We start from the raw sequence: 16,659 nt of genomic DNA on the forward strand, positions 1-16,659 counted from the left end.
AAACACACATAATGAGTTTGCACACAACACACCTGCTCCACTGAGCACCTGACACTCATAATTCTGTTGAAGGCTTATTTTTTGCCTGATCCTTGTACACTGCTCAAAAAAAATAAATGAACACTTTAAAAACACATGAAATTTCACTGCAGCTACTCAGATGCTACTCAGTTTGTATAGCCTCATGTGCTTGTATGCATGCCTGACAATGTTGGCCCATGCTCATATAATGAGACAGATGATGACAGATGGTGTCCTGGAGGATCTCCTCCCAGATCTAGACCAGAAGACCACTGAGCTCCTGAACAGACTGAGGTGAAACTGGGCAGCATCTAATGGATCAAAACATAATCTGTGAAAGTGGTGCCAGTGGTGGACCTGCCGATTCTGGTATTCTATAGCAAATGCCAGCTCTCCTAGAGTAACTCCCTCTTCTCGAGTCTCCTCCATGGCTTTGAGATGTGCTGGGAGAAACAGCAAACCTTCTGGCAAATGTACATACTGATGTGCTATCCTGGAGGAGTCGACCAATAGGGACCCTTACCTCTGAAACCATTCCTGTTTTGGAGGTTGTCCCATTGTTGCCCCTCTAGTTCACCTGTTATTAAATTCAGTAACACCAAAGCAGCAGAAAATGATTAACAATGCCCTCTGCTACTTGATCAGTATTCAAGAAATTTAACAGAGTTGTAGCTCCTTTAAATTTTAATAATCCTACACTTTTTTGTGTGTTTCCTATATTTCCCCATGTCTGCATCAAGCTTGTTTTTTGTTAATTTCCTGTTTTATTTTGAAGGTCAGTCCCTTGTGTGGCTTTCTGTGTTTTAAATTCCCTCCTTGTGTTTTATCCTCATCCTCATTGTTGTCCTGTCCTTTTATTGGACTCCTTCTGTTTTCATCAGGATTCTTAATCACTGCCTTTGGTTATTTCCTGTTGCTTGGTTTGGTTGTTTGGTTTTTGCTTTTTCCTGCATGTCCTTGTAATTTTTGCATGCAATCCCAGGAAATGGGCTTTCTATTTAATATGTAAAGACAATCAACGCACTGTGTCCTTATCAAAGCGGCCTTCTGTGAGCGCTGCCACATTCACCAAACAAATGCCACAAAGATGCCATGGAAAAAGCTGCAGCTACCAGGAGTAAAAATAGTCACTGTACTTCCTGCCCCTCTTTTTCTTCTTCTGTTTCTCCCCGATCTATTCTGGGTCTAGAGCTTCACAGTGCTGTCATCAACACCACTCTGTTACTGTGGAATGACTCACAAACAACTAAAACGAGCACTGTGTCAAATTGGCCAGTCATGCACAGATCCTTACGACCACTTATAGTGATGAAGAATTTAACTCACCTGGAAAAAAACAGTTATAGTTTGTCCCTCTTCCTGTTTTTATTACTGTGCACCACCCTGTCTTAAATATTCCACTTATTCTCACTCTTATTTTGACATCAGAGTCTTAACTTTTCATCTTCTCCTTTTCCCTCACTCTGTTCAGATGCCACAGCATGCAGAGCTCACTCTGTTATTAAGGACATCTGTAGCTGTTCAGAGGATGCTGGCCACAGTGTGTGTGTGTGTGTGTGTGTGTGTGTGTGTGTGTGTGTGTGTGTGTGTGTATAAGTGTACAAAACTAATACTGTATTTCTCCGGTGGTGTCCGGCAGCCTCGCCTCTGTCAGTGCACTTGCCATAATCAGTGTGTGAATGTGTGTGTGAATGGGTGAATGACTGAATGTAGTGTAAAGCGCTTTGGGGTACTTAGGGACTAAGTAAAGCGCTATACAAATGCAGGCCATTTACCATCTAGCTTGATTGTGGTTTGGGTTATGTGGCCCAGGATCATAGAAAACAGGTCTGCCCCAGATCTGGTATTAAACTGGCACTTCTGACTGACCGGTGTCATGGCAGGGTGTATGTCAACCAGATGTGGGCCAGGTCTGGCAATGATGGCACTATTTATGTTCCTATTTTCCTATTTTAGTTAGAAGACCCAAATGCCATGTTGCAATACTATACTCCTTGTGCTGGCCCATCTCAGGCAAGCGAGATCTGGGCCACCAAAGGGCCGTCATTCTTTGCGGTATGTGGGACATGTGTAAGCACATTGTGTGGGCCAGATCAGGGCCATACCAATTTTGCTATGTGGGAATATGATGAGTCTACTGCTCTTATGTCCAGCAGTCTTTAAGCTACATGCTAACATGAATGCTAACATGATCTGGCACATGCTGATAATATTCGCAAAACACACTAAACACAGAGTACATCTGAGGTTGACAGGAAAGTGTGAAAACTATGCAAAATTTCACGCTAATCTAAGAGACATTTAACAATAACAAAAACCCACTGTAGGTCTCATCAATCATAAAATCACTCCTCATGTCTTCATATTTTGCTTCCAAAGAGCTAGACTCTCTTACAGTTTTAAAGTTGTTTTTAGCAATAGTTCTCCAGGCTTTCTGAAAGTTTTTGAACATTGTTTTTGGACAACAGCTGCTTTTTTTCAGTTATTTTCATTTACAGGTAAAATGGTTTTTTGCACCAACAAGATGATTCCCAAAGAGATTTTATTCAAAAACTTGGCTTGGAAATCAGTAGATGACCATAAAGTCTCCTCACCATTCTCAGACTGCCACCAGGACTTCTTGCGGTGAGGCTTAAAGGTAGTGATTACATTCTCTATCCGGTGACTGATGGTGTTGTACAGTGGATTATAAGGCCGTCGCGAGTCACAGTCAAAACACTTCTTTTCATCCTGCGGCAGGACAGCAAAATAGGAAGTGTGACAGAGTCACAGACAGAATGTAGTGAAGAAACACATTTAACTCCTTCAATTGTTACTTGAGATTAAAGCAGAGTTCAACAAAAACACTTACCTGCAAATGACTGACAATGCAGTAAGGCTCTTTCCATCTCATTCCACACGTGGATGAGGCTTTAAGGTTCTTCTCTCGTCCAACCAGTAAATCCCCAGTTGCTGGGTAACAGCTGCCATGGGCACAGCCGTGGCTTTGACTGGGGTCCTGACCAACAGCAACAGTCAGGACTGAAGGAAAGAACACAGGAAATTCATTAAAGCGAACAGGAAACAATGGTTGCATCACTGTCCAGCAGTGCACCCACTCACGAGCTTGAGTTGGCAAGTAAAGCAGACCTAATCAGTACCCTCCATTCTGACCTGATTATTTAGACAACATCACAAGCTCTTATCACTTCCCAAGGAAAAGACTCTAGGATGGGTAGTGAAACTAAACATGTGCAGCTTTGAGTCAATGGAATACTGCTGCATTAGTTTCATCAACATCCATTGTGAGTCCCTGCAAAATATCAAAGAGAAACTTTTGAAATGGTGGCAGATATAGTTAGCAATGGCCTTTAACATCAGGAAATTCTCACATCACTCCCTGTAAGGAAATAATATGAGCTAATGGTCAAAAATAACTATGTACAAATTAGTTTGCTTCTACAGATTATCAATGATATTATATATGAAACTGAAAACACAGATTTCAGTGACCTCTGTGTCCATATCTGTACAACAGCATGAGCAGTGTGACATCTGTGCTATTGTTCTTTGTGCATTTTGACAGTGTAGCACTTTTGTTAATAAAGATATGCTGTACTGGCCACATACAAAGAATAATGCTCAGCTATACAAAAAACAAAACAAAAATCTGATTTTATCAATAAGTCATAGCTGAATTCTCAATCAAACAGTAGCAAGAAATATTTCAGTGTTGGGACAACATTATGTCAAAGCAGCTCTGAAGGTTAACAGGCTCTGATGTGTTCCAAAGAAATGACCCGAGCACAGGCGCTGGCTAAAAGCCAATGGGAAGAAGCCAATGCAGGTTTCCTTTTTATTGATGGTGATTATAATAGGGATGTGATTATTTACTCTAAGCCAGACTTGTAAGCTACGTAAAAAAGCAGAAACACCTGTTTTTTATAGATTTGGTGAGCACCACAAAGTACCGAGACAGGGCGTCTAGGTGATACAAAACTAGAGCCTCGCTGTGACTGAACAGCAGTGCTATGTGTGGGAGTTAAAATAAACCTCATAAACTTTCATGACAACCAGCAGCAGCCATCACACATTCCACCGGACATCTTGACGTGAGTTCCTCCTCCTGGGACCTCTGATCGTTTGTGTATGTACTGCTATGAGGAAACTGGTATGAGACGAGATCTTCGGGTGCTTGTTGTCAGTCTATGGGCTGTCAAATAACAGGTGTTTCTAATCCTCCCTCCCTCTCTATGAATGCACTTTAAATGGCCCTAAAAGATAAAATGCTAACACTTAACAACTTACTATGAACTTTTTTTGTAGCAGAATAAACTACATGCATTTATTGAGATCTTGGTGAGCCAGTGGGATTCTGAAAGCCTTTGGGCAAGGCTCCAAAACTTAACTGACAGCACACTTATTTTGAACCTTTTATGTGCCTCAGTTTCAGCTCATTTTCTCAAGAGGGAGTAATGTTCGTCTAAATGACTACTGTGAGCCTGCCATGACATCAACCTTCTGCATAATTGGGCGTTTCTGTGAAACACTGATATTTTTAATGCTTACACACATAAGGAAAGACTAGGTGCTATACCTGCTATACCTTTATACTCTCAGATGAGGCAGTTGAAATATGGACAATGCAGGTGACTGTCTAATGTCCAAAGGCAATTTATGCCATAACCTCAGGGCAACAATGGGGAACGCTCTGTCCCCTAAGAGCTTCTGCTTAGATTTTTGTATATGTCCTCGGGCCATGGACCGGTACCGGTCCGTGAGTCGTTTGGTACCGGGCCGCGAGAGTTGAGGCTTGGGTATGAAATGTATGGTTTTCAGGGTTTTTATCGGTTTTTAGCATTATTTTGTTATCGTTTTTATCGTTAACTCGGTTTTCCTGGGTCTTGTCACATGTGTTATGAATAAATCTTCTTTTTTTCGGTACCGGTACTAGTTTTATTTTGTTGTATTTATCCGCGACACCTTAAAGGCCGGTCCGTGAAAATATTGTCGGGCATAAACCGGTCCGTGGCGCAAAAAAAGTTGGGGACCGCTGGGTCAGATGACCTGAGAGCTCAGACAGGAGCCTGATGGCAACAGCGCAGAGGATTTCACATGGACACTGACATATGACACACCCAATCCTGACATACACTACGGAGGAAACCTGTGTTTGACTGGCATTTGACAAAGTTTCACATTTGTTGAAGCTAAGTGCGCAACAAGCAGATGAGGTCACAGTCTCACACACACCTGTGCATCTACACCAACACTTCTTCTATCTTCTTCTGCATGAAGATACACTCATTAATGTATTTAAACTCATGGCTCAAATGACAGTTTAAAGGCACTTTAACCTTTTGTAGCCCCCCTTTTAAGTGAACAACTGTGTGCTTGTTGATTACACAAAAGACACCTGTTAGAGGATTTGTTGAGCAGTTATTATTATCAAAGAAATCTGACATTGAGAGGACACTGAGCGAGTCAGATGGATGGTTTGATGGGTGAAAGAAAAAAGAGAGACAGCCTTTGTGCAGACAATGAGAGGATATACACAGATGCTACTTGATACCTATTTGGGAAACTACTGACACACTCTCAAAGGTGTTCATGTGTACATGTATCAGAGGTGGAGAGGAGAGGGTGGAGGAGTAAAACAGACATCTAATGTGTCGTGTAATCACTAGGTTTCTGGATGTCTTTTATCTCTCTGTGAAAAATTCACCGGCTTTACGCTGTGCTCCCAGGATGACATCACCACTTGTAAAAACAAGACATGTAGGATAATGAACAGATTGGTCACAAAGACGGTGCTGCACCATAAACCTCCATGCAATTGGAAGACGCCAACTTGTCTCAAAACACTCACTAACTAAGCACTTAGCAGTAATGAAGCTTAAAAAAGAACAATGCAAAGCAGAAGCAGGGACTATTCACCCTCTAAGTTAAAGCTGTAACTTTCATTCTGAAACTAACACATTACAAAACTTTGAAGAGAGCGGGGATCCTTTTTTAACTTTAGCTTCACAGTTTCACAACTGCTTAGCACATGGTTGGCAACTGTTTGCAAACAAGTCAGCATCCTCCATAGAAACTACTGATGACTTCAGAAATCTGCCAACAACCAAAGCAAATGCAAAGGAGGTTGTCTGTGCAGCACCATGTGTTTTACTGCAAACAATTTTTCCTAGCAACAGCAAGCAGCTTTCCACAATCGCCAACTGGCCAGGGAATACATATTTTTTCCAATGAATGAACCTCTGTTGCAACCCCTAAAGGGGGCTGCCAAAAGAAGAAGAAGAGGACAACAGTAATCAGACAGATTTTAAAGGTCCAGTGTATAAAATCTTACCACTAGATGTCACTATATTGCAGTCTGTATTCCGTTTTCTTACCCCTTACAATTCCAAATACATAATCCAAGGATAATGCAGAAAAAAACAGCAATGGCTGACTTTTCTAGACTGTTTATCCCCCATTTACCGCAGATACTCTTCTTCTGTCTAATGACAGCAGTACTGATCTGAATTGTTGAGGATATCCTGACATTTTCTGTGGGTAAGCACCAATGTCTGTGTCACTGTTAGCTGCTGTTAGCTGGCATTACTGAATGTCTCTTTAAAAGTGGACCTAACATTGTTGGACTTGGACCGTGACCCTATAACCCTCATAGTTTACCAACCAACAAAATGCCATTTGCTCATTCTGGCTTATCGGATGATCTACTTTTGTTTTAAATCAATTTACATTGCATATCTTTGCTTTTACCTTTGAACTTTTGATCACAAACATGCACTAAAAACAAGAGGGAGCAGTATTAGGTTCAAGGAAACTACCTTTAATCATTTAATCAGTTTTTCAAGAACATAATAAAAACTGCAGCACTGATAATTATGTTGATGACTGATGGAAGTGAGGGGATGTCAAGGCCCATGTCACAAGGACAATCCAGTGCATCAGCTGCTTCCTTCCTTCTTCTCCTCAATTTTTCTGATATACTGTCATTATAGGAATGCAAAGTGAAACGTGGGGTGACAGCTGAAAGAAAAAAGGGGAGGCTCGGGCACTGCTACTGGTATGTGCAGTGTGTGTGTGTGTGTGTGTGTGTGTCACAAAGGCTGCAAAACAGTGCTGTTCAACCAGGCTTTTGTAACACCCTAGTAAAACCATACTGAATGTAGCTTGTACATCATCTTGCAGCCACATAGCACATTCTTATTTATTTATATTTGTTCTCTAATAATCTTGACATCAGACTGTAAAAACTGCTTTTGCTTTCCATGTCGTGTACTACTGCCAACAGCTGTTAACCTATTCTCAGCTTGAGTTAAAAACATGACATGAAATCATTACATTCATGCCCTTGGATGGTTAAATTTGGCTCTCAGGCGAAAGGTCTTCCACATAAGGAAAGTCTCTGACTGTCAGAGGCAGTGATACAGATTAAACTCTGCGGAGCTTTCAGAAATGAATTCACCACCCTCGATACACACACACACACACACCTCCTCCAAGTGAAGTCTGCTTTTATTAAGGGTTCATACACCTTTTTCAGGGTCAAATTCAAGCACTATCAAGGTGAATTTTGTAGCTTTTCCAGCACATTCCCAAAAAACAAGGATGCACGTTTCACTTCACATCACCTCAGTAACAACACGTGAAAATGAAAACAAATCATCCTAGGTTGATTTAAATGCCTTTGTTACCCTTTTGCTAAAACAAAGAAAAACGCACCACACAACAATACTAAAAGGATAAGGTTGCCAGCAAGGCAGCTCAGGTGGAGAAATTTAGCTTTTAGACTTTGCGGCTCATTTTAATTCTCTATCTGATAAGAAAAGTATTCAATCAGATAGTTATTTGTGAATAAAATACAGTTACAATTTCAAGCAGTTTTAAGCACCGCATCCAAAATACAAACACTTGAAAGGACAATATTAAAATTCAAGCATTTTCAAGCACCCGTACGAACCCTGTTTATTCCTTTCATACTTGCCACTGATTGCACTCAAATTCTGACCATTCTCTATAAGCAGACCATATACCACATTAAATCGGCACTATTTCACAAAACTCTTGAGAAATGTTTCTCAGTTGTCAGCATGAGATGACCTCCTTTGCTCTCAGCATTTACATACTTTACTGTAACTCTTCGCTGCCTAGAGACTGGTGACAGATTACAGAAGATTTCTACCAGTGAAACATTCTCATTGTAAAAACTGGCATGTGGGGAAAAAAGAACAATTAAAAATGTAAAAGTTTGTGGACAGAATCTGCAACCTTCAGTACTTTTTATGAAATTGTGTCTGGTTTTATACTACACACCTTCGCCTAACAAACACACAAAGCAAACTGAGAAAGTGAAGGAGAACAGTCTGTTAGAACGATACTTTTCACTCAGTACCAACTATATTAGCTAGCCTAAGATTAATATATTGTTAGTTTTTCAAAGTCAGCATGCATAATCTGTGCAGAGATGAAACTGCACTGCAACAGCTGTGATAAATCTGAATGGTAGTGGGCTAATATGTCAAGTACTGATATCACCTCCAACTAGAAGCCTGCAGCTCACTACAGGAATAAATCAGCTACACTTTGTTTGCATATGGTTTCACATCATCACCATCACAAAGCTGTAAAACGGTTTTCCTTCTTTCAGTTTGCCTCTTTAATTTCCTTAAATTTGTCACTCAGCTGTACCCATCTAATCCACAGACTAATGAAAACCTCTAGCTCTGTGTGTGTGAGTGGGATGTGACATCAGCGTGGTACATTCCAGAAGCACGGTCTGGCAAGACAGTTTGCTGTCACATGAACCAGTGTAAACTCTGCAGGAAACCAAGGCAAACAGTCAAAAATTGGACTGAAGAGAAAGCACGTAAGGACACACGTATTTTCTGGGAGAACACAGACAATACATGCATCCAACATTAATAAAATGATGGAAGGGTCAGATCCAATATTAGCTCACCCGGGGAAGTGAACAGACAGGATTAGCATCATTTAAGAGCTGCATGACATAAGACAGTGTGGGACTAGAAGGCACCACAGATATGTTTAGCAGTCACCATGGCATAGCTGCTTTAAGGGCCCGGCAAAGAGAAGTCAACTGCTTTTATTTTTAACTCCTCCTAGCTAATTAGTTTACATTCCCCTTCCATGCGTCTCCGTCCTCTCTTTGCTCGGCACTTAGCTGATGGACGGTTAACTCCCACAGCCAAACAACCAGCTGGTCTTCCTCCTCCTCACCTCACAGCTCACCTCCCATCTCTCTCCTCCCTTAATGTCTACTGCACCGGGAGGTCAGAGCGGTGGATTCACCACTCTGACCTCCCGCTCACCTTGTTCATTACTGAAAAAGGCCTCCTTCCTAAAAATAGTTGCTAACCTTGATGTAACCCATCATTTAAGTAAATGATGTCCATAGCAGAGACGATACTGTGTCTGTATTTCTTACTTTCTTGTTAGAGATTCAAGGCTAAGCGTAGGGCCCACGACAATCTTGACATCTGTCAAAATTCTTGTAAAATCTAATAAATCAGTGGCTGAGACAAAAGTTTTACTGAATAAGAGCAAAATTATTTCTTTATTATCTCAAAATTATTATTACAAAAGCAGACCCTAAGAGCAGGGCCATGGATCTTGGGGAAAATGTCATAATCAACAAGGCTAACATGGAGGGCTCTAGTACGCTTTCTCTGAGACATCTTACAGATGCACACCATAATTCAAAACTGCAGTAACTGGAGTTACCACAGACACACAAGCCATTATTTACACATTTCACTTCATTTACACGTGAAGTCTTAAACCAATTAAAGTTTGTATTTCAAATCATTTCTATAATAAAAACTCCGACGTCTCCTCTGAGTCTTTCCCAACTGTTTATTACTGACCGCCTGCATTGATATCTAAAACGCAAGAGTTTCAGTGAGCAAGGCCAGGCGCTGCCCATTACACAGACTGTTACATTAACAAGGCATGGCACTGAGAAGCAGCTGGTTGGAATAGAGGATATGCTCACATTCCTGTCCCGTCCTGGAGATGTCTGAGCTGCTCCGCACCGGAGAGAAAATATGGAACAAGACACTGTGAGTAACAGGTGGGCAGGGGAGTGAGGAGCTAGAACAATGCCTGTTTTTATCTTAGCGGTACGGGAAACATGCTAAGTGCATTTAGTGCCCACCCCGCAAGCCGTCATTCCCACATGTCTGTTGTTACTAAGTACTTACATCCAAAGAAGCATCAACGTGAAACAGAGTGCATGATTTTGATGCATTTTGTTTTTTCATCAGGGAATGAGCAAATGGGAAATTCACATACATTAGTCAGCTACATCAACACAATCAAATGTTAGATTGCATGAATAATTCATATATTCGTGAGTTTATCCAGCATAATCTCCATAAGATGGAGATTATGCTGGTCAAACAGGCTTACAAACTGGTGGCCTGTCCAGGGTGCACCCCATCTTTCACCCTGTTGCAGCTGGGATGGATAGAAGGAGTCAAGACCTAACTTTGAGTGGATATATATCTATGCTGTGCAATTACGGTATCTTTAAATGCTGCTGATGTTAAAGTCCCCACTGCAAAACTGGCAAAATAGTAGAGTCCCATCACATAACACCTACAAAGTGTAAGCTTTATGTGATCAGAGGGAGTTATGGAAACACTGCAGGTCAGATTTAGCAGGATTGTGTGAGATGTTTGCTGTAACCTAAAAATGATCTACCAGCCACACTCCCCCTGCCATGTTGTCTAAAGGTCAATAAATCCACCAAATACGAGGCACACGTGGCCACCAGATGCTGGGTGCAGCTTTTCCTTCGGTCATTTAACCAAAGAGACTGCACTCCTGTGGGTCTCTTTAGTGATTACGGTGCTGTGTATTTGCCTTGGTGCTCAGCAGGTGACCCAGAGCACCGAGCAGACTCCATACTCGTTTGCTGGACGTGCTAATCAGAGTGCCTGATGAAGAAAATCTGGCTCCACTTAGAGGGAAAACTGAAAGCATCACATGGGACTTGAAATTAGCATTTAGTGTGGTCTATTCTTGTGCTCACATTCCTGTATGTGACTCTAAGTGACTTTAATAACATAATTGCACTGTGTCGGCTTGATAAATGCTGAAATTGCCACATGTGTAAAAGAGAGGAGGGTAACCTTTGTGTGGCTTGAGGCTTAGGTCAGATCCTCTGAGCACAATTTAAAATACACTGGGGAATACTGCTTTCATGAAGTCATTTTGTAATACCAGGTCTGAACTGACAATGACCCCATTAGTCCCTTGAGAGAGGAGCAAAGGTAACCAAAAATTGTTAAGTTTTCTGTATCTCAAACTGGGTCTTTTTGCATTTATATTCACCCTTTTTTCACTGCAGGAGCTCAGGGCAGGTGTGGCACACTTACAGGAAATTCCCCTTATAAGCTCTTCCGGCCTTTCTCTTTCCACTGCAGTGTGGGACCTACTGGATTCACAAGGTGAAACAATGACGTTTACCTGAAGAAAAAAAAACACTCCCAAAAAGAGGACTAACGGGGTCTGACTCAGTACAGACAGCAGGCTCTTCTATGTACCACAATCTGCAGCAGCCACAAAAGAAGGTTTCTTTTTTTTCCTGCATTGAAGCAACAGCCATTGTAAGTTTTATGAGTAGAAAGAGAGGTGTGGGGAAATACGGAGATAGAAAATGGGTGCAGTATTTGTAACATGGCGGGGCAATCACAATGACCTAAGACCATAAGGCCACACTGTAGGAGCTTGTATGCTTGCCTGAAAGGAGCAAGATATAGATCCACTTGCAAAAATGCAATGTAGTCATTACATCCATGTTTTCATTAGTGTGTAATAGCCTGTAACTATGACTTATAAAAAACAAGCCTCCAAAATCCTTGGGGGCAGTATAATATTCAATGAAGTACATTTTTAATGCATCATTTTGTGGAGTATACATATCTGATTTCAGCAGTAAATCATGGACTGTTCATTCAGTGACTTGGAACATATGAAACAGCTAGCCCAAGGTTACAAGAAACATTATATATGTACATGGTTACATGTGGGGGTGTGTGTGTATGCGCACGTGCATGTGTGTGTGTGTAATTACAGGCCTCCAAGATGAAAGCACCACACACTGTGACTTCTTCCACTGCAACTCAAGTAAAATTTCAAATATCTCAAGAAAATGCTAAGCACACCAAATCCATCCTTCCCTTCTTCCTTTCTTCTTCTCTTTGTCTCGACTTCATCCCCCTTTTCCTTCTGTCCTTCCTCCCTTCCGTCTCCTTCCTTCAACCCTCCCACACTGCAGCGTCACATTCTAATTGCTGCTTGTCTGCTATCAGGTGTGGTCGCGTCTGAGAGCATAGCTAGTTTTTAACAAGCTATGCTACAGAACTCCATTAATCCTGTTATTGGACTTAGCCTGTGGCCCGTAGCAATAAAAGCTCCTGGCATCTGACAAACATAAAGACAGTGCAGCCACAGTTTTTGGAAAGGAAAAGGACATTCATATTTCTGCTTCTTGTGGATATTAGAGCCACATCTTATTGAATAAAAAGTATCCATTCATAACATCATTCATAACATTTGCTGAAAATAATTTGTTAATCTAGCATAAAAACTGCTTTCCTTTCATACTTTTGATTGCACGCTCACATCACAAATCGTCCTTACTTCCTTTGGATGTATATTCTGTTCCAATGGATGATGCTCATACTAAGCATGAACAAAGATTGTGTGAACAATTAATCCATGTTAACCAAAGGCTCAGGCTTCATAACTCTTTAACATGTTTATTCCCTTCTTTGACCTTTATGGGATTAGTCTCATCTCAAGGAATCCTTGCTAGCTATGAGCACAGAAGCCCCACCCACCTGCTGCTCTTACAAAGGGAAACCAATCAGAAAACAGCTGGCCTAAAGTGAGAGTGTCCTTAACCTCTAAAACAGGGAGGAGCTAAAACATGATGAGCAGAATAGGCCCACTTTAAACTACACCGTGCTTTCCCTAGTCTCACATGTTTCTGTGAATAATAATAACATTGTGATTTTTTCAAAGTGTGTTATGTCATTAACAATCGTGTGTCTTCATACGACAGGTCACAGGTCACGCTTCTTTACAGCTGCGCATTCGTTCTCCTTGAGACTCACAGCAGCTCCACTCAGGTTCATAACTTCACCAGCCACTTCATTGTTTTTAATGAGGCCAGCACCATTTCCTGTTCCTCTCCATCACCTCCCCCATCCTCAAGTCCTCCTTCCTTTAGTTTATCTGCACCTCCCCTTTTCATCCAGAAAAGCTCCTGCCCAGGAAACCCAACTCATGGTCCTTTTATACAAACAGGTTTACTCTCTCCCTCCACCCCTGTGTCTAAAGTCTTTCTCTCCCTCTTCTTTCTCATTGTCCTGATTCTATCCTGATTGTACCCCCCACCCCCCTTCTATTTAATCAGGCTCTGTCTCCCCCCCTCTCTCTCTGTTTCTAGTACTGGTGGTTAGCAGGCTTTAGTGCACCATTGTTCTGGCATCTGCACATTTCCGGAGGCTGTCGCTTACAAAGGCTTTGGGAACACACTCTCTCGTTCCCACTGCCTAACCAGCTCTCACCTGCCCACACACACACACACACACACACACACACACATGAGGAGGGTATCAGCAGTTCAAAAAAGCCAAATTCCTACACACATAAACCTGCAAGAAAGGTGTATTACAGAGGATTTACTTTGTGCGATGAGGCAATCCAGATCCCTTTTTTATGTTCAGGTTTGCTTGCTTTCTTTTCTTTCTTATTCCCAGCTCTTTCCTTTCGTTCCTACAGAGTAATGATGAGTTGGTGCCTCCTTCAACTGCACTTTAAATGGTTTCGAATACTAAAGGTAGGCGTCTAAAGGTAACTAGCCTTTTTGCCAGAGCTTATTTGTGCTTCACCAACACATATGGCCGTCTCGCTGCAGCTCCTACTTCTAACTGGAGTCATGAAGAAAAGAAACTAGCATGTGAAAAGAAAAGAAGAGTGAAGGGATGGCTGACTCTTTTGTTCCTGTGATCAGCCTGAGTCCTTTCTCGCTTTTGTCGCGCACACATAATGACACACGCCAATTAACCCCTCCTTTGACCTGTGGGTTTGGAATTGACCCTTGACCTCACAGCTCATCCTCAGAGACATCTGAATGGACACCTCCCAATGTTAGTAATGACAGCGCGGGAGGTTTATCAGGTCAAACACTTCCCACCTCTCTCTACTTATTCCAGCTGCTAACACTGTGATTTTGACCATAAAGATTATTTTGAACTGTGAATGCAAAGCTACACTATTAGAGTCCAAGGATGATATAATGGCGCCATAAATGACACAGAATAGGTCCTATGCCTACTGATATACTTGGTCAGTCTATTTATCTTTAATTCTTATTTATGTTTGGCAGTGGGTTAGCTTCCTCTGTCTGAAAACGATCCTCAGGAGTCATTTGTCAAATCAGAGTTCACCACATTAATCGTTCCTTCTGTCCTTCTGTCCAATTTAGTAAACTTAAGCTGAAGCCTGTGAGCTCCTGAAAAAGTCACCTTTAATCAAACTCCTGAAAGTATATAGCGTTGAAGATTAGACCAGAAGCAAAGACGTATTTTACTTTTAATTGTTGGTAATTGACGTGTTGAAAGCTCTTGTTAATCTGATTCATGAGCTGTGCGCTGGCTGTGACTTGATCAGGTTTAATTGACAGAACGCCATCATTACATTTGGACTTGAGTGCTGTTAATTGCTTAAAGATAAAACACGAGTACATGGCTTCTATCCCCTGCAGGGTTAAGCCCACAGTCCATGGCTGGACTGAACTGAACCTTGCTCCATGTCATTTCCATCTCTCAGTCTTCTCATATCCTGACTCTCCTAAAAACTGTTTTTATTTTGCCAGGAATTTTTGAGGAATCATATTTATAGCCCACTTTATCCCTTTTTCCTTCTTGACTTACTAAATGGGAAAACTGAGAATCAACTCTGACCTACACTTTACCTGCGTGGTTACATTTTCTACTGATACCCTTAAACAACACACACAGGCCTGCTGTGTGCAGAGTAAAAGGTTTATTGCTTGCTGTAATTGTTTCTCCTGTCCATGAACCACAAGCGTGGTTGTTCCATGTTCTTGTGGTGCGGCTGCCAAAAGCAGAACTTGTTCTGCTCATCAGTGGATCTCTTGAATAGAACTACTACTGTGGCCAACTTCTGTCCGCCACAACAAGATTCTCTCCAGGGAAGCACATGAGTGATGATTCTGAGGACCGACACCACAGCAAGCTGGTAAGTGAGCCATCCGGCAGGAAAAACGCAAGACAAGAAGGACCGGGGCTGGCTGGTTAGTAGTATATGAACGTGATGGGATTATGCGGTGCTTTATTGTCCAGCTGTGTAAAAATGTGTACAAAAGCAGCTCTGGGTAAACCATTACAGGCACCAAAGGGCACGGGTATATTCAATTCAGACAGATTTAGAAAGAAAAAAACTGTCCTGCAAAGTTTATTCTGATGTGACTCTGAGACATTAAGGCCAGCAACACTGACAGAACTTCAGTCCTGAAACCTCCCACTAAGCTCTGTCAGCCATCACAAAGAGCTGCAGATTTGATCAGTGAGGCCTGACAGCAGGCGCTCATAGACTTTAACTGCAGCAATAAGCACACTCGCTTCTAGCTGCAAGGAGCAACGCATTCAAATGCATTTACTGACGGTTATCAGGCAGTGAAATAGAGGTGTAGCTCACAACCTCTCAGCTTGGAGTGGAGCCCACATGTACCGTGTAAGTTGTGTTAAACAAATGAAGGATGCAGTGAAAAGAGATTTAAATCAGATATGTCTTTGTATTCAATTCTTAGCTTCATCGCTGCACACGTTCAATACTGGACACACTCACACATTCACCTAGAAGATTACTTAGAAATGATACAGACCACATTATCTACCAATTGATCCCTGGCTGCCCCAGCCTGCATCTTGCCCGTGGATACTTTGGCGAGATACTTAACCCTGAGTAGCTCCCGATACACTCATTGGAGTGTGAATGTGTGCGCATGGGTGAGTGAGCCACATTCTATAAACCTGTGTGTTTACCATTAACATCCAGAAAGTATGTAGGCGCTAGATGTGTGCAGTGGGTGTCTCTATTTGCGGATTCAACTGGGCCATTTTAGGAGGACCGTAAAACACGGTAACACCACCCAGAGAAAGACAGAGACGCAGACAGACGACCCCTGAGGCCCTGAAGGCACCAGGGGCCCTTAAAAAAGAAACACCAGCTATCTTATCTCTGCACAGGGAAATGTAAAAGGCAATCCCTTGAGCCTCACATCCAGACTACTGTTTCTGATAGTGCCTTGGTATAGTTCCTGACTCCAACCATCGAGGCTTAGAGAAATCTTTTTAGAGTGTAAGCCACTTTGAAAGAAATGTTCTTGACTCTTGACTTTTTTTGCTTGCTGTAAATGAGTTTGCAAAGCAGTCTTCTTCCCTGTTTTCCATCATGACAAGTGAAAACTGTGCTGATCACAGCGCATTCTCACTGACAGGGACTCTATGAACCAAGTGCAGGCATCAAGGGAGTATGACCCCGACCATCTCACTTCACTGCTATTGTTATGTTGTATTCCCTTCAGGTCTT

At 41.9% G+C, this 16,659-nt stretch overlaps 1 protein-coding gene across 2 annotated transcripts in view; it reads right to left on the reverse strand.

Annotated features, from left to right (window-relative positions):
* The window catches only part of lamb2 (laminin, beta 2 (laminin S)), a 44,088-nt gene that overhangs the window by 26,749 nt on the left and 680 nt on the right, over positions 1-16,659 (reverse strand). For both annotated transcript variants that reach the window (XM_085345397.1, XM_085345399.1), the window contains exons 3-4: positions 2,873-3,042; positions 2,616-2,751 (exon numbers count right to left, since the gene is read on the reverse strand). In XM_085345397.1, the coding sequence (XP_085201523.1) occupies positions 2,616-2,751; positions 2,873-3,042 (306 nt within the window). The remainder of the gene's footprint in view (positions 1-2,615; positions 2,752-2,872; positions 3,043-16,659) is intronic.

The sequence above is a fragment of the Diplotaxodon limnothrissa genome, linkage group LG20 (genome assembly GCF_057381915.1).
Source record: "Diplotaxodon limnothrissa isolate DT_005_m linkage group LG20, D_limnothrissa_male_GT1.1, whole genome shotgun sequence".
NCBI classification, from domain to species: Eukaryota; Metazoa; Chordata; class Actinopteri; order Cichliformes; family Cichlidae; genus Diplotaxodon; species Diplotaxodon limnothrissa.